The sequence below is a fragment of the Pinus tabuliformis genome, chromosome Q, assembly GCF_031772625.1.
Source record: "Pinus tabuliformis cultivar Carrire ecotype Pingquan chromosome Q, CPIR1, whole genome shotgun sequence".
Lineage (NCBI taxonomy): Eukaryota > Viridiplantae > Streptophyta > Pinopsida > Pinales > Pinaceae > Pinus > Pinus tabuliformis.
Genome location: NC_142296.1, coordinates 930,645,707 through 930,664,806, shown reverse-complemented (window position 1 = coordinate 930,664,806; position 19,100 = coordinate 930,645,707). Strand labels below are relative to the sequence as shown.

Sequence of the window (19,100 nt, the reverse complement as noted above, 5' to 3'; positions counted from 1 at the left end):
GTCCACCCATCTGATACAATGGATACCCCAGAATCCACCCACTCATGTGTAAAACGTGTCAAAGCTCTTTGAACCTTAGCTTTTTCTCTTTCTAATAACACTGTTCTAGCTTTCTCATAGTTGGGGGCCTTGTATCCTTTTGGGGCTTCATTGATGGCCTTTACCATTTCATGCCAATAGGGAGAGCGAAGCACATTGAATGGTACACCGCAAGCACAAAGAAAACGGACTATCTTTCCATCCACATCATCCCTCCCAGCAACATTAAGGAAATCCCCTATTGTTTTTCTACCTCCAGAGGTTGCAAAAGTACCATGAGGAGATGGGCAACTACCAAATTTAGAGGTTGCACTTGATTCAGAATGAGTTTTTTGTTTCTTGTTTTTTCGTTGTGCAGCCATCTCTATTTGGATGTATTTTTCTCTTTGTTCACTTGAAATGTTTGGGCAAATGGTTACCCCCACAGAACCCTTTTTTTCATCACTCTCCAGCACCCCACAAAGATGCCTCCTCAGACGGGTATATGAACCTGTATATGGTTTTCCTCCATGACAACCATGAGGGCACAAAAATTTGTAAGATCCACCACCCTTTCCCCCTTCAAGTTTGGTCACATAGTTCCACAAGGGATTTGATGTACCTTTCCCATCTTGTGCTTCAGTGTCCCCTTCAAGTTCATCCCCTTCCTCTTCAAACCCTTCCTCCTCATCATACATTGGGTCACCAAGTTCATCCCCTTCCTCTTCCCCTCTATTCCTCACCCTTGCCATCATTAAAACCAAGAGTGGAATGATACATAGAAGCCAAAAGAACACCATCTTGGAATATGGATATAGGTGGTGGACAACCTGTAAATAAAGGAGCAAGTAGAAACAATGGGAAAGAGTAGGAGAGGGAGGAGAAAAATACAATTTTTTTTTCAAAAAAACAAGGGAGTTTGGGGTTTGAACTTACCTCTTTAGCTCTTGTAGATGAAGTCCTCCAAGCTCTTGCTCCAAGCTCCTCCTCCTTCTCCTAGCTCCTCCTTCTTCACTCCTCCAAGCTCTCCTCTCTTCTCCTCTCTTCTCCTCTCCTTTCCTCTCTTCTCTTCTCCTCTCCTCTCTTCTCTTCTCCAACTCTCATAAACTCAAAGTGAGAAAATGAGAAGAGAATGGGGGCTTTATTCTTTTCTAAACTCACCCTAAAGTGACCCTAAGCCACCCCTAACCCACCCCCTCATGCTTAGTTAAGTTAAATTTTAAATGAAATTAAAAAAAAAATATGTTATCCGCGGGTTGCGTGCGGGTTGCGCCCGGGTGGCGTGCGGGTGGCGTGCGCTTCCGGGCAGGTTGCGTGGCGCCACCTCATGCCAGAACCGCATGCCGAAGCGCGATTCCGGGGGGGCCGCAACCTCATTGGCAGGAATCGTTTAAAAAACAAGGAAGCGCGCAACCTCAATTTCGGAATCGCGATTCCTGTGGAGATTCCGGAACGCTTCCGCACGGGTCGCGGTTCCGGGTTAGGATCCGGGGGGGGGGGGGCGATTCCTGCAACCCTGGTTAGGACTGAATAGCTTGCTTGTTAAGTTAGATTTATCTAAGCTAATGTATCTTAAAAGTGGAATACAACAGTATAAGGTATCATTGTTCACAAATTTGTCAAATTCTTCATTGAAAGGTTTAATCCCCTACAAACACGTCTTAAACAATTTTCTGCCTATTGCTATAAGTTACATTCTTACAAGAAGTGTTTAGCCCATGGGCTATCCATTATGGGATTAATAGTATCAATTCCTGTGAATCTTGGTAAGCTATGTCTTGATGCTTCATGGTTCATGGATATTTGTCCACGTATGCATCCCTGGTTATTTAAGTGGAAGGTGAGTGGTGATGTAAAACTTGTCTAGATAGTGTTTTGATGATACTCAATAGCTTTTGGATGTTTTAAATTGTGAAAATCATTCGAGTTTGTTTGAATTGCATGGCAGCTTTGCACTCATTGAATTATTGCCCTCGTTATCATCATTTAATGGTTCAGTTAGCTTATGCCCTCGTTTGTTTGTTATTTACCCAGGTTCCACGCCTTGTACGGATGCATTCTGATGAGATGGAGGTCTGTAGAGCAAGGCTCACTTTATAGTTGGCTACTTACCTTGCAAATGAGTTTCATACCTCTTTTTATGTTTTGAAAAGTAATGAACTGATAGATATTTGAGAATAACGAGCTTTGAAATTAGGAAACATGGATTGTAGGTATTTGATATGAGTCATGTCCTTTTTTCTTTAATTGCAGTATTTCATATGGAATTGTTACTCACAATCTAAGATGTGTATCTGTTAATGATGCTTTTGTGTGGAGCGAAGTGATTTTATTGTCTGCAGCGAATAGAAAATGTAAGGATTATAGTGACACATACATTCTTTTTTACTTTGTTGATAATAGGATATTCAAGAAGCACATGCTGGACAAATTGTAGCTGTGTTTGGTATAGACTGTGCATCTGGTAGGTCCATGCTGGTAGCTTTTGTTGTCATACTTATTTTACAACTAGCCGGTTAATATCAGAGCTATGTTTGAAGAACTGAATGCTGTCAGAAATTCCTGTTTTACATTCTCGTTGTAGATTACATGAGTCATTACGTGACCTGGTTATAACTCATTCTTTTACTAATCTAATGGCTCAATTCTGATAGGGGATACCTTCACTGATGGTTCAAAAAAGTACACTATGACATCTATGAATGTTCCTGAGCCAGTAATGTCTTTGGCGATTTCACCTTCATCTAAAGACATGGGCGGACAAGTAAACAGATTCTCTGTTTTCATTTTTTCCCATAGTATTATGGTGTCTCTATTCTTTCTGAATGAATCTTGTGTCATTTATTATGCAATTTTTTGTGAACTAAAATATTTTAATGCTACACTTGTAGTTCTCAAAAGCATTGAATCGATTTCAGAGAGAAGACCCAACATTTCGTGTTGGCTTAGATAAAGATAGTGGCCAGGTAATCTTGACTGAGCTGAAAGATGCCTTGTAAAAAATTCTTCTCTATTTTCTTACATACAATGTCCAATGTGTATTTATCTAGACAATAATATCTGGCATGGGAGAGCTTCATTTGGACATCTATGTGGAACGCATTCGAAGGGAATATAAAGTATGTGTACTATCTTGATCCCTTGATTTTTTTTTTTGGCTGAATTCAGACTGAATAATGAATATTAATGTCTACGTTGACCTGTTCATTCCTTTTTTTCTCCTCAATGACATAGGTTGATGCTGTAGTTGGGAAGCCTCAAGTCAATTTTCGGGAGACAATTACACAACGGGCTGAGTTTGATTATCTTCATAAGAAGCAAAGTGGTGGCCAAGGCCAATACGGAAGGGTTATTGGGTAAGTCTTGAGATTTTATATTCAACTTAATGATTAAACAAAAAAGTCTCAAGCTTGATGAAGCTAATATAAACTACTATATATATGGCTTTGTGTTGCACAAAGAGAATTACAATACAGGTTCTTCTTTATGTTACGGAAGGGTTATTGGGTAAGTCTCTAGGTTTTATATTCAATTTAATGATTAAACAAAAATGTCTCAAGCTTGATGAATCTAGTATCCAGTGTTGATAATATTGGCAATATTTCGCGAAATATCGTGAATATCGTGATATTTTCAGGCAAATGATATTTCAGCAGGTAAATATCATGATATTTTCAGATTTGAAAATATCGCGATATTTTGAAAATCTCGGCAAAATATCGCAATATTTTGAAAATATTGGCTAAATATCGCCATATTTTGAAAATATCGGCTAAATATCATTATTGCTTTATATGTTTAAAAATCTGAAAAAATGATTTTTATTTTTTTTATATTTGCTGACATTTTCCGATATTTTCGCCAATATTGCCGATAAGATGTTTTCAGGACCCTTGCCGATATTTTGCCGATACCGATATTTTCAACTCTAAGAGAATTACAGTACTGATTCTTCTTTATGTTACGACAAAATCTTTGGCCAACACTATTATCTAACTCATTGATTTCCTCATTTTGTCATTCATGTGATATGAATAAATTACAACAATGTCAAGATATTCTCATACAAGAAAGCCAAAACAAGGCACACCAGTGTTGTCACCAATATGCATAATATGTTCATACACAATGTGTAGTATAGTTGCCAGTGTGCCATACATTGTGATTATCTGTAATGATTCCATACGACCGCTAATGAATTGGTAAGCAGTACCATGATTTTCATATGACATGAATAAAAATTGCTAGCTAGTTTCTGCACCATGGAATTTCCCTGCAACTATTTTCTATAGTTTGAATATGAATTAAAGCTCTATAATTCCATATGGCCATATAAATTTACAATTGTACAAATTCCTGGGGTTTCTGTACAGTTATGCAAGAAACTGTTGTCAAATCAGTAGCTTATTAATTGGAAGAGAAACTGGATTCGACAAAGCATAGGAAGATGGGAACGAATTATGATGTTAATAAGGAGATGCAGAGTCACAAAGGGGAACAAACTCTCTGAAATCCTGCCTAAGTGGCACTGAGAAGGAGCAAAAAGACTTGAAGGTAGCACTAAGTAGGCAGGAAACAAAAAATGATGGTAGATGGGATAATCAAGTGACGGTGAAAACAACAGAATTAGATCAATGATGATCGATGGGGCAATTGAGTAACAAACAGAGTGACAAGGAGGAAACAACAGAAGTCTATCAATGATGGTCGATGGGATAATTAAGTAACAAAGAGAAAACACTATAGAAGTTGATCAATGAAGATAGATGGGATAGCTTAAATGATAGGTTGGATAACTTAATAAAAGAGAGAAAGCAAGAGAAGCAGATTACCGAGATGCTGAATAGTAAGTGTGTAATCATGTTTCTAAAATACTCTTGAAGATGGAAGACTTCTACCCTTCACTGTGCCAAAATCAAGAACTACTAGAAACAATACTCTCAGTAGGCACAAATAGTTCAAGGAATCAAGATAGAGAATAAAATTAGATAAAAAACGAGTTACCTTAATATGACAGAAAAGACAATAGAGATGCCATCATTTGAGCCAATAAAATGGAAGGAGTTTTGAATTAAGTTCTCTTGGCCAAAAGGAATATAATGACAGCCTCAAATTATTTGGTAGGATAGGCTTATGATTGGTTCTTATGGTAGTCTGACAAATGTAATGGTTGATTGTTTGATTGGAAGGCATTCACTAATGGTCTATTAAAATTTTTTCATGATGAAGAAGTTCATGTTTATACTAAATTTGCTCGCTTATACCAGTAAGTAAACGAGAAATGTAAGTGAATATAGTCACGAGTGGGGGGTCGTTGTGATAGATTCCCTGGAATTCTAGATGAATAACTACTGAAAGGGTACATTGCCAAGTTGAATCCTCAATTCACAGCGAATTAAAAGTATGGAGACCTTAAAATATTGCTGAGGCTAGACAAGCGCTGAAAATAGCTAAACAGAAAAGTAAGATCCAAAAGACGTCATCTAGGTTTCCAGAGAAGTCAAATAATTGTTTTGTTGAAATGTCAAGTAAATATTCTGAAAAAATGTTGAATAAATATATACCACACCACCAGAGGGAGGATGACAAACAATGATGTCAGGACACAGACAAGAAATGGCAAACGGATGTAGATATTGTAGATATAAGTGGTCAACAGGGCACAAATGTAGTAATAAAAAACTGTATATATGTTAGGTTGGAAATGAAGGAGAATCAGGCACCTCAAAAATTATGAAGAAGAAGAAAACAGGGAGGAAAATAGAAACACAAGTTTAGCGGCAACCATCGTTCTCTTGTGTTTTGTGGCATTTTGGGGTGGCTTCAACTAAAACAAATTAAATTCGGTAAGAGGCATTGATTTTCTTAGTTTTTTCCCACTATTTCTTGTATTTTTTAAGGGTTTATGTTTAAAAAAATGTAAAAACCGTTTTTTCTTTACAAATTTGTTTTTTTTTTAAAATTTTTTTTGCAGCAATGGTTTCCAACCAAGGTGCAAGTTCAGCCCTCAAGTCCAACCGGAGCGCTGACTATTATCCTCTTTGCATGTTCAGAAGCTTCAAAGATGTGTAGGTGGTGGCTCATGGGAATGACAGTGTAATCTTTGTAGTAATTCGTAAGGGATCTTACCCAAGAGTGAAGGCGCATAATTTGCATGGAGGAGGATAGGGGTTGGCAGGTTGCCCAAAAAGACAGACCTAATGGCTAGGAGGGCATATCAAGGAGAGCAAGATGAGGTTGATGGACTTAAAAGAAGGCATGAAGAGCTTGCTAATGCTGCTCCGCAAGCTCCAAACACTGTGCCAAGGATTGTGGTTGAAGCAAGGAAGAGGAATGCAGATCAACAACAACAACTACCACCATCCAAAAATAGGAGAGGGGCATCTGCCTCTGTTCAAGAGATCAAAATTGCTAGATCGGTGAATGTGCAAGTGAGAAAAGAAGCTGATTCTAGAGTGACTAGGTGCAACTATACATGTGGTATCCCATTCAATGTTGTTTGGTCTCCTTACTGACAAGATATGATGAGGATAGTTAACAAATCTCCCACAGGGTACAAGGGGTCCAACTATGAAAAAGTCAAAACTCAACTTCTAAAAAATGAGGAACTTGTGGAGGACATCTTATCACTGATTCGTTCTCCTTGGAGTAGCTCTGGGGTTACCATAGTCTCAGATGGATGGACATATTCAAGGTGTAGGACATTGATAAATATCATTGCCACTTCACCAAAAGGAGCAATGTTTTTAAAGGCGAAAGACTGCTGAGGAGAGGTAAAAGATGCACAGTTCATTGCTGATATTTTAATAAAATCTATTGAACAAATAGGACCTAACAAGGTGGTGCAAGCTATCATGGATAATGCACCAGTTTGCAAAGTTGTAGGTTTAATTATTGAGGGGAGGTATGACCACATCTTTTGGACACCCTGCATTGCCCATAATCTAAATCTAATCTTAGAGGTGATTGACATTAAAGTTCCGTGGATAAAGTAAATCACATGGGAAGCAAGGGAGATCATTAAATTCATCACCAACCACTACCAATCTCAAGCAATATTTCGAGAGTACTCCAAATTGGAGTTGTTGAAAGTTGATGAGACAAGATATGCCTCAAACTTCCTATTGTTCACCGCCTTGTTGAGGTTGAGCAACCACTAGTTTCGATGATGGTGAGTCAATTTTGGGTTGAGTGGAGGGAGGGAAATTTAGAGTGGGGATATATGTTGTGTAGATTGTGCCTTGATGAGGAGTGGTGGAGCAAGATAGATTTTGTGCTAAAGTTCACAACTCCTGCATTTAAGCTTCTTCAAAACACTGACACAAACCAATCTTTCTTAGCAAAGTTAGATGATTTGCATGGATACCATTGTTGAGAAAACTATGGAAATCATTTCACAGGAGTCTCCACAATTTGTATTTGTTGATGTTCATTTTGTTGATTTAGTCAAGAAAATCATTGTTGATAGGTGGAACAATTTCAACACTCCATTGCACACTTTAGCATATGCCTTGAACCTGAGATTTTATGAAGAAGAGCTTATTGCTCAAAGCAATGGGAAGAGGAAGGCACCCCATAAGGATAGAGAGGTGGCTAATGGGGTGAAAAAAGCCCTTATGAGAATGTTTCTAGCTCATCTACATAGGGAGGTGAAGGAAGAATTTGCCAGTTTTGCTGCAGGATTAGATGATTATTCAGATATATCAACTTTGGAGGAGATAAGCACCATGAATCCAGTTAGGTGGTAGATTTGTCATGGAGCAAATGGTGTACATTTGCAAAACCTTGCCATTTGTGTTCTTTCACAAGTGGCAAGCTCTTCATCAGCAGAAAGGAATTGGAGCACCTATGATTTGATTCATTCTGTGAAGCACAACAAGTTGGGTTCGCAGAAGGCAGAGGATCTTGTTTATGTGCACTCCAACCTTCACATTGCGTGTCGTAGGGGTCCAAAATATAGCAATGGTCCCTCTAAAGAATGGGATGTGGATTTAGAAAGTCCTGATTTGGAGCTCTCTCTTGCTGCCCTGAAGATTGAGGATTGAGAGCCTAAAAGTGGAATTGGCTCATCATCTTCTTTTGCTCCACCATCCACTGTTGAGCATGCTTCTTCTTCTTTTTTTGACTTGAATTATGGCGATGAGGATGTTGATTAAAGACTATTAGTCTTTACTGTTTATTAGATAAAGCTCATGTTTTATTTCTATATGTTTTCATTGTCCAAAATTTAATACTTGTTAATGTAGCATTGTACTTGCATCCTCGTTTATATGTTGAGAATTCAATAAGGCAGTAATTAGGTTAATTCTCTTAACTTGATAACTATTTGTGTTACCTTTTTACTTATTAGCTTTGTTTCTTATTATTACAATGTTTGATACATCAAACAACTACCATCCATCCTGCGTTGTGCCTCACTGAGCCTCTCGGTACATTGTAGTCGACTTATCACTGTAGTATAGTCCATGCCTCCAACCACCAATTGTCACCTTACCATCAACATATTCCTGCTTTACCGTCGCCATACCTATATGATGTTACCGTTTTGAATTATTCTGTTCTATATTGCCCAACCATATGAATTCAAATTAAAAAATGTGTATACTCCATACAAATTAATTCTTTGTGTGACCGATCATGACCCATCATACAATCACATATTTTCATAACAAAAGCCATATTCAGAGTGTTTAATTAACTCCCAGGGTTAGCCAAACTGTTTTTTTTGAAATACCATATCAAAGTGCACAATTTGGTCAACAATTACTTCATCCTTCAGTGAATCAAACATTGTTCTAATATTGCTGTATTATTTTCGAAGGATTTTATTCCAAGCCTAATGTCCTTCCATAAAATCGATTAGTCAATTACTTAATTGCATCTATATTTATTGAAAGTATAAATTTATAAAATGTGTATTATTAAAAAGTGTTGTGAATATATATATATATATATATATATATGCCTTTTCTAAAGAGAAAAATAATATAAGGTGGAAATATATTTTATTGGTTAAAAAAAGAGAGTCTAGAAGAAAAGAAATAATATATTTCCACCTTATATATATATATATAGTATATATATATATATGCCTTTTCTAAAGAGAAAAATAATATAAGGTGGAAATATATTTTATTGGTTAAAAAAAGAGAATCTATAAGAAAAGAAATAATAGTATTTTATTATAAAAAATTAAAAAGGGTTACCTTTAAAAAGCCTAAGTTCATCTTGATAAAACAAAAATGGTGTCAATTGTTGAATCCAAAATACTTACAATTGCTGACGAAAAAGGAATGGATTATAATTCTATGTTTTGGACCAAATGTCCATTTTGTAAAATAGAATATGAGTATTCGTCGAATTTTAAAAATCGCACGACATTCTTTCCGAAATGTCGGAAATTGTTTACTCTTGAAGAATATCAAGGTAATACACAAACACAAATTAAAAGAATAAAGGAAGAACTTACAGAACTTTGGCAAAAAAATTGAGCATCGGAAAAGAAATATAAAAATTTTGAAGATTGATTTTACGAAGGATCAATAGAAAGTAACAGAGAAATTTGGCGTCTAAGGGACCATACTAAAAGATTACTTGAGAAGGTCAAGAAGTCCAAAGATACAAGGAAGAAATTAGAAGAAGAAAATGAATGTTTCGAGACGAAATTCAAGAAAGAATCTATTAGAAAAGGAAGAAAAAAATTGCATTTAAAAACCCTTAATCAAAGGTTATTAGAACAAATAAAAAATTTAAATGATGAGAAAGACACTAAGAATAAAATCAACAATCCAGAAAACGAAGAACTTTCACGTTTAAAAAAGCATAACCAATGTCTCCGTACTTAGATTAAGAAACTTAAAGATGATAAGAAATCATTGAAAAACAAATTAGAAGAACTTATAACGAAGGAAACATCGAAGTCTTCAGATGCAATAGTCCAAGTTGAAGAAAAAAGAACGAAGATCGATTCCGTCGATATTACAACTCAAGAAGATGAGAAACCAGTAAAAACATATTCAGATGTTGCAGTTCAAACGACTAAGATTTTAAATAGGGAAAAATCATACCACAAGAACTCTTTATCGACATCCAAATCACAAGAGTAGGCAACTCAATCAGTCTACAAATCTGTATCACTTAGAACAAAAACAACGAATTTATGTTTCGAACACTACTAATGCCAATACAATTCAGTGCTGTGATAAAAATCCACATGAAGTATCCAGTAACCGCAAGATTCCATACAATATTGATTTAGGATGGTCAGATCCCTCCTCAGTGCGACAATTTTATTTATCACTCCAAGGATCCTATCATCTTGTATCATCAAAGACAACAACTCGAAGATTGCCGAAAGTTGCAAATAGATTACAAGCCAAAGAACAGATGATACACCTTGTCAACAATAAGCTTTGAGGACAAACCTTTTTGAAGAGTAAGGCAATGTTATGAATATAATTTATATAAAAATTATAAAATTAATGTAAACAATAATAATCATAATTAATTATTAGTTAATGAAGAGGCATGTTCTAAAAGACATGACCAGTCATGATAGGGCACCTGCCTAGGTATATAAGTGGGGCCCCTCATTTGTAACATCATCATCTTATACATTTTCTACATTTTTATATAAATATTACTATCCTATAATGGATATTTACATATACCAGATCTTTTGAGTATTCCGCTGCATATACATAGAACCTCATACAAAATGAGGTCTAATAGGAAGAATCTTCTATAGGAAGATATGTCATGGGGACATAATTTTTTTTCCAGCAACGCCCTTCACTACCCTTGTTTTTGTTGAATTTTGTAGCTAGGGACGGTCTTCATAATTCATTTTAGCCCTCCAAAATGAAGGAAACAATAAATAAAAATGTAAACATCAAGTTGCCTTCAAAAGAGGAAAAATTCAATTTTTGAAATTCAAATTTTATATCTCCGTTCCGCGATGACAGGGCGGCCAACCTACATGAGACACCCATTCGGACCCATCGAGTTCACTATATAAGGGCAACTTGACTCTCCCCAGTGACACAATTCAGATCACCCATTAATATACTTATTCTTCTGTTCATACGAAGGAGAAAGATAGATAATAGATCAAGTTTTATGGGCAGACCAATATCTTCTGGGCAAACTGAGTTCTTTTGAGGCAGGCCAAGATCTCTGAAGCAGGCCGAAATTTTCTGTGGCACAGTGACCGAAATTTCTGAGGCTACTTATCTCTGTTTGATCAGGTTTGACCTGGGTTTGATTATGGTCAGTTTGACCTTGTTTCTAATTGGATATCAGATTGTATCTCTTGTTGAATTGAATTAATTTCTCTAAGAAAAGGTTGCTGGGTTTTTCCCTAGAAGAGGGTTTTCCTAGGGTAAATATTTGTCTCTTGTTTGGCTCTCTTTATGATCCTACTGTCATTATTTGTTCTACTGTTGAGATCTTCTGTGTAATTTCTTAATGATAAATGTGAATCCAAAAAGGATTTAATTAAGAAATCATTAGAAGTAATTATCAGTTTAGAAGACCTTGAAACATCAACATGGTATCAGAGCTAGGGTGAAAGAGCAGCCATGGGGAAGTCAAGAAAGTTTGAAGCTAGTTATCCTCCTAGGGCTTGCATTAGCCTCCTCATTTCAAGAGACCAATCACATAAGAAATCTCAGACCATCAAGAAGAAGACTGCCCGAAATTTCTGTTGTCTACTGGTCAAGGCTGAAGAAGGACGAAGTTCTACAGCAGGAGGCTGAGAATGCCTCAGTCTAATCACAGGTGGGCCGAGAAGGCCTCAGAGCTGGTTGCAGGGGGCTGAGAGGTCTCAGGGTTGATCTCAGGGTGATTGATCAAGGCTGAAAGGCCAAAGAACTCGGCCATAGAAGAAACTGAAGAAGTGCTTAAGTCACTGGAAGTCTGAAAGGCCTCATGGGAGATAGCACAGTGGCCGAGAAGCTTTAGAAGGTGGCCAAAAGGAATACGAAATGCCACAACCAACAAGCCAATATTTGAAAGACTAAGAAGCAAGTCCAGACATCTCAGATCAATGAAGAAGGCAACAAAGTTGTCTTCTGTGTAAAAGGTTTGCTAAAGTCTGTTTGAATAAGCATGATTTGATGTCTCCCTAGAATGTGAAGTATGTACCATTGCTTGATTCACTCAGAATGATTTCAATCAAAGTTCCTTTGGCAACATCTCTAGATTTCATCTAGCTTCAAGAAGAAGAAAACAATGATATCATTTTTGTCAATAAGGAGATAAAGATTACATAGGATTGTGAGTTTTTGATAGTTGAATTGCAGGTCAATGTATAGACCTAGTTGAAAGGTCCAAAAATAATTTCCTCAGAGCATTACAAACTCAAAATAATAGGGGTCACTCTAAAGACTGATACCTTTGTATAAGTCTGAGATCACAGAACAGAAATTTAAATTATGAAAAGACAAGTTAATCAAGTGTCTTGGCATCTATAAATGTGACAATGCGAATTATTGAAGGCAAATTTGATCTGGAAATATATGATGTGTACCCTGTCGATTTTCTGAGTACTATCCATGTTTTGCAAAGTTGTTGGTATAGACACGATTTGATGTTGCCTTGTCTAAGACCATATTCAATGGATCTACTATATCCAAGAACATAATTCTTTTGCTGATCAGACATGTGAAGTCCCCACTTAATATGATTTCTGATCTCATATGAGAAGGCAAATGTAGCTTGGAAGGCATTCTGATTTGCAGAGATAAATTTTTCTCCCCTTGAAGTTGCTTCGATGAACAAAGGCTTGAAAAATTGGTACCATAAGAAACTTAAAAATAGCATATTTTTACCTTTTTTGCTTATGCATATGTAATCAGATTCAACATAAACTTTTGGAAGCACTCTTTGTTGGTAGAAGAGAACTACAAATCATTACAAATTTATCACATAGTTTGAACTTTGTGAAACAAGGTTGAGAAATAATTGAAGGTTCTAAAAAATGTGATAGAGTTTACATGAAGTATTATTTTATTTTTTTAGCTATTAAGATTCTCTAGGGAAAGGGTACAAAACTTGGATAACCAGTTGATTGATTCACTTGAGGAGTCAAACCAAACTCTACATTTAAGAAAGAGGTTGATGGGAATCTGATAATGTGAGATTTGTCTAAGGGAGTCCAGTGGAAGTCTACCATTGGAGTGAAGGTTATGCCAGTTGGATGGCATACCAAGAAAGTCCAAATTTGGAGAGATACATCTGTTTTTGCATTGAAGACATGTCATGTACTCAAATGCCTCTTCTAGAAAACTGTCGGGAATTGCAGTTGCTTATCCAGGTGACTTGATGGATGGGTGTTGACCGATATTTGGTTTTAACATCAGCATATTATGTAAAAGCCTTAGAACTGTAAAATTTCTGATGCTTTGTAATATTATTGAGGGGGTAAAATCTGGGTAAAAGGAAAAAATATATATTTGCTATTAAGGAGTGTGTTTAGAGTAGTGATTCTTAATAGGATATCAGGAGTCCTACTGCAATGGCATGTAATAAAGTTCAGTTATCACATATGATAAATGAATAATTAGGTTAATGTAGTGTTATTTAAGTCTTGGTAGTTTGAAAATAGTAATTTGGTACTGCAACTACCTAAATCACAAATAAATGTATTTCTGAGTGTCATCCTTGTTTAGAACTATAACCAGTTTATCTGAACTGAGAATTGCAATCTATTCATCCTTAGTCATTGCCTTTGAATGTATATTCAGTCCAGATCACATGGAACATATTCTGCATTTCAAAAGAAACTGAGGCTCAAGGAAGAAGCTTCTTTATCTCCTGTAGCTTGGTACATGCTTCCTTTATTCTACCAATGATATACAGGTCCAATCTTTGCTGTCCAATAACAACACTTCAATATTCTCTTCAACATTCAAAATTTTAATTCAATCTCCTCTCTTTAAAATACTTATGTGATTGGTTTATAAAGGAATTAACCTACCATGTTCCGTTGGTACTCATTACCCAGTTTCAAGAGAAATAGAAAGTATATAATGGGACTTTATCCTCTGAAAACCTTCTGCTAACTTCATTTAAGCTATGATATTTGTCCTCAACAAACTGTAATTCACAGTTGGGTTTATCTCAGGTGGTTGGGAGGAATGATTGGGACCCTCCCCACATAGGTTCAATTCCACTAAGTGAGATGATGAGCTTTGATGTAACGACTTCAAGCTTTCTTGTTAAACCTGTATGTGTGCATTTCTTTTTGCACTGTGGGTGTGTTTCTTTTTAGCACTCTTTTCATTTCCTTGGAGTTGCACTTGCACTCCCACTCTGTATTCATACTGGATGTACTTTTCAGTCCATTTGACCTACTTTTGTGGTCATTCGTTGGACATTAATAAAATTAATGACTTACTTACAAGGAGCCTTATGGAAAGAAACCTTACTTCATTTAGATGCAGATTTTCATTTTGAATGAACTAAGCCTTGGGGCAAGAATTTAGACCTACTCATTTTGTTAAAGACTGAAAACAAGATGCTTTGTGGCTGTCTAGCTTCTCAATACTTTTTGACCAAGTTGCATGAAATGCGGAAATGGTTATGTTGTGGAAATGTGACCCCCCTAAAAGTTTGGAAATGTCGAGGCACAATGTTTTAAAATACAAAAAATGTAAATATTTGAAAAAATAGATTCATTATCTTGCGAGTTTGAATAGAATAATCAAGAAAATGGCAATGATAAACACAAATGAGAATTTAACAGGAAATCCATGCCTATACTAAACTCCCAAAGATGATTACATTAGGCAAAAACCCTAAATCAGCCACTATAGATGAAGCTATATATGCTAGTACATATTGCCACATGTTCATATCACCGAGAAAAATAGAATACAATGCATGTTTAATAGTGGATTGTGGAATGGAAGAAGTGCTTCCTATTTCATCAATATTTACTGCAGCAAGAGAGAGGTTCAGGTCAAATGATTTGGGGTTGACATCTGTAACGAACAAAGTTCGTCTAGGCTCTGATACCAATGTAACGAACAAAGTTTGTTTAAGCTCTGATACTAATGTAACGAACAAAGTTCATATACACAACAATAATCTTAAGAATGCTTCAAAGACGAAGACATCCATTGTAGGACAAGTAATGTATATGAAATATTATATAAAAGATTTGATGAGATGATTGCAATGAGGGTGAGGGTCTGCTTATATACCTAGGCATACACTTCTTCACCAACGGTCATGTCCTTAGGGACATGCCTTTTCATTAACAAGTTACTAATTAATTAATCATTATTTATTATTATTATTGTTTACATTATTTGTATTATGTTGTATATATTTTCTTCATAACATTGTGTTCCTCTTCAAAAAGCTTTGTCCTCAAAGCTTACTAATGAAAGGGCTTGATCTCTTTTCCCATTTTGAATATCTTCTTGTCTCAATACTTTCATCTTCGTTGATACAAGATGATATGATACTCTAAGTGATAAACAAAATTCTCGCACTGAGAAGAGATCAAACCATCCTAAATTAATCTTCTGGGAAACTTGGCAATTACTTGATAGCTGGGTTAATTTGTTATCGTCAGTCTGGATTGTGCTGACATCAATATTCTTTAGAACATGGGTTTGTTGTTTCTGTTTTGAGTGATACAGATACATAGACTGATTGGGGTGTCTGTTCTTGTGGTTCAGATGTCAATAAGGAGTACTTCTTATTTGCCCTTCCTTTAACACGGGTGTGATAATTTCCTGATTTTCTTCAGGAACTAATGTTGTTGAGTTGGCTACTGAATCATTACTTGGAATTTCCATCGTTTGAAATGCAACATCTGAATATGTTTTTCATTCAATTGTTTTGTCATTTTCTTTTGTTGTGATATTGATTGGATCGATGTTCATATTTTTTTCTTCAACGTGGATTAAAGACTCCGACACTTCTTTGATTAGTAGTTCTTCTAACTTGTTTTTTAATGATTTCTTCTCATCCCTAAGTTTCTTAATTTGAGTGAGTAGACTTTGATTATGGTTTCTCAGACGTAAGAGTTCTTTGGTTTTTGATTCATCAACCTTATTTTCAGTGTTTTGAATTTTAAGCTTTTCATCCTTAGATCTATGATTTGTTCTAATAATCTTTGATTCAGGTCTTTTAAGCGCAAATTTTCTTCTTCCTTCTCTGATAGAATCTCATTGAATTTCTTCTTGACACATTCCTTTTCTTCTAATTTTTTCTTTCTTTCCTTGGACTTTTTGACCTTCGCAAGTAATTTTTGGCTATGGTCCCTTAAACGTAAAATTTCCTCGTCCTTTTCTGTTAATTTTTGTTCTAGTTTTGCAAGTTTTTCCTCTCGTTCTGTCATTTGCATCAGTACATCATCTTGACATTCTTCCGCATTAAATAATTTTCCACATGTTGGACAACATAATTCGCAATTTTTATGAATCCATGGATATTCAATATATGTTATACAAAACAAACATTTAATCCAAAATAATGCTTGTTGTGTGGAATTGATTTTGACTTCCTTCAACTTTTACTAAAAAAAAACCTTTGCCCTTCTATAATACCTTTCTTTGTAACTTGTACTTTAATACCCCTCTTTTCTAACTTTGTACTTTAATATTCGTCTTTCTATGTATTTTGGTGAAAATAAATTTCGTAATGTTCCACTTTACCCCTTTTTTTTCTACTTTATATATTTCAACGGTTTATATTTTATAATTATTATTATATAATTCTCACATTACCTGAATTGAATTCCTTTAAGAAAACAAATATTTCCTTTGACTTTATGCGAATTAAACCCAATTGTTTGGTAACGGTCATGACTCTACAGAAATCCTGATTAGTTCAATGGGTGAACCACCTTTCATAACAATTGGCAGAAAAATATTTTTTCTTTTAAATTCGATGAGCAGTGGTGTAGTTGCCAAGTAGACATAATGGGACTGTTGGACGACGATTGATGGCATTCGAGATGAGATAAGGGAGTTGTGGGCAGGAGGATGCGACAACAAAGATGGAAACAAGATGGACGACGGGCAAGAATAACTGGTGACAGGGATGGTCGAAAATACTGATGTGATGGTCAGATGTGGTCGCGTAGAGTTGGAAGGTGTAGTGACGGAGAGAGGAAGACAAGTAATGGTAGAGTTGATCCTGTCCATTGTCGGATTAGTAGCGGTGTCAACGAAAATGGAGTTTGTGGCTACGTTCATTCAGACGATGGCTATGCGAAGTGGTCGGGAGGCAATGGTGCAACCGGTTGAGCAGCGGTTGCGTCTATGCGATTGTTCGCGCTACAACTACAATTTTGTTTTTTTATTATTATTACTTATATAATTATTTTTGTTTCACCTTTTTATATTTCTATAATTTATACCCTTTTTTTCTTATATATATATAATTTTTATTTTTATTTTTATTTTATAATATCTATATATATATATATATATTTTTAATATATTTTTGGTGACCTTTTTTTTAATTCTTTTTATATAACATTTTTTTTCTTTCCTCTTTGATTATATATATATATATATATATTTATTTATTTGTTCTTTTTAATATAGATACATGTATTTTCTTTTTCTTTTTTTCCTTTTTTTTAATGAATCTTCTTTTTATAATAATTTTCTTAATTTTTTTTTTAAATGGCCAAGGGCCTGATGGCGAAATGGAGAATCTCCAAAATTGTGTAGTGAAACACTTCAATCACGCTGGCAACAGAGTTGACGAATTTCGAAAGTCAACGACAAAGATCGGAGAACGAAGCTCTTGTGCAATGGTTGAGCAGCCAGAGGATTGAACAACTTTGATACCAATGTAACAAACAAAGTTTGTCTAAGCTCTGATACCAATGTAATGAACAATGTTCGTCTAAGCTCTGATACCAATGTAACGAACAAAGTTCATATACGCAACAATAATCTTCAGAATATGTCAAAGACAAAGACATCCATTGTAGGACAAGTAATGTATATTAAATATTATATAAAAGATTTGATGAGATGATTACAATTAGGGTGAGGGCCTTCTTATATACCTAGGTATATACCTCTTCACCAATGGTCATGTCCTTAGGGACATACGTCTTCATTAACTAGTTACTAATTAATTAATCATTATTTTTTGTTATTATTGTTTACATTATTTGTATTATTATATATATATTTTATTCATAACAACATCCCACTTTTTATGAGGCTCACTCGCATATTCTTACCCTCTAGGAGACACTTGTTGCAGGTTTGAATGCATATAGACAAGATCCTTGGCTCGCTATGATTGCGACTTGTGCTTCACAGAATGAATGAAACTATAGGTACTCTAGTGTCATTCCACCGATGAAGTTCTTGTCACTTGTGAGAGAAGAGTGGTTTGCAAGTGTACACCATTTACTCCATGAAAAATATACCATGTAACTGGGTTCATGGTTTTCCTCTCCTCCAAAGCCAATATATCTTGAATATTCATCCTATCTAGGAGCAAAACTAGCAAATTCTTCCCTCAGCTCGGTTTGTAAGGATGCTGAAAATATCCTCATGTAAAAGTTTGTTATTGTGTTTTTGGAATAGTTTGACTTAAATTACGATTACATTCATCTCATTAAGCATATTTCAAAGGTTTTCTTTGGATGCCGCAGAGCTCTTGCAGTTGTGCAGGCTTGAGATGAGTAGAAATGTGTAGTGTTCCACAGGGTTGCGTCCCGCAAGGTCGGGTTCACGCACCCCTTGTACCCCACACACCCGGGACGAGGAGTCTACTTGGGGTGTGTTTCCCCACACACCCTTTTTGGGGAGTCTTGGGGAGACCCAAAAGGGGTGCGTTTCCCCGGTGTGGGGAACGAGACTCCCCAAAAGGGGTGCGTTTGGGCATCCCCCCTCAAAACTTAAGTGTCTAGTGTATAATATATAGTAATATACTAGTATGTTTTGCTTTCAATTTAAATTCTAGAATGATTAATGATGAATTTAATTTTTAAATCAATGTAGATTGTGTAGAGTGATGAATGATGAATGATATGGATCAATGTATTTGAATATGTCATTATTGAATTCTTTTATTGAATCTCATGGTATGGATGA

At 35.7% G+C, this 19,100-nt stretch overlaps 1 protein-coding gene across 1 annotated transcript in view; it reads left to right on the top strand.

Annotated features, from left to right (window-relative positions):
* LOC149222517 (elongation factor G, mitochondrial-like) overlaps nt 1-19,100 on the top strand; it is a 303,311-nt gene that overhangs the window by 158,376 nt on the left and 125,835 nt on the right. Inside the window, exons 9-14 of the mRNA XM_089385480.1 lie at nt 2,053-2,091; nt 2,422-2,482; nt 2,673-2,782; nt 2,910-2,984; nt 3,069-3,137; nt 3,253-3,374. Of these exons, the coding sequence (XP_089241606.1) occupies nt 2,053-2,091; nt 2,422-2,482; nt 2,673-2,782; nt 2,910-2,984; nt 3,069-3,137; nt 3,253-3,374 (476 nt within the window). The remainder of the gene's footprint in view (nt 1-2,052; nt 2,092-2,421; nt 2,483-2,672; nt 2,783-2,909; nt 2,985-3,068; nt 3,138-3,252; nt 3,375-19,100) is intronic.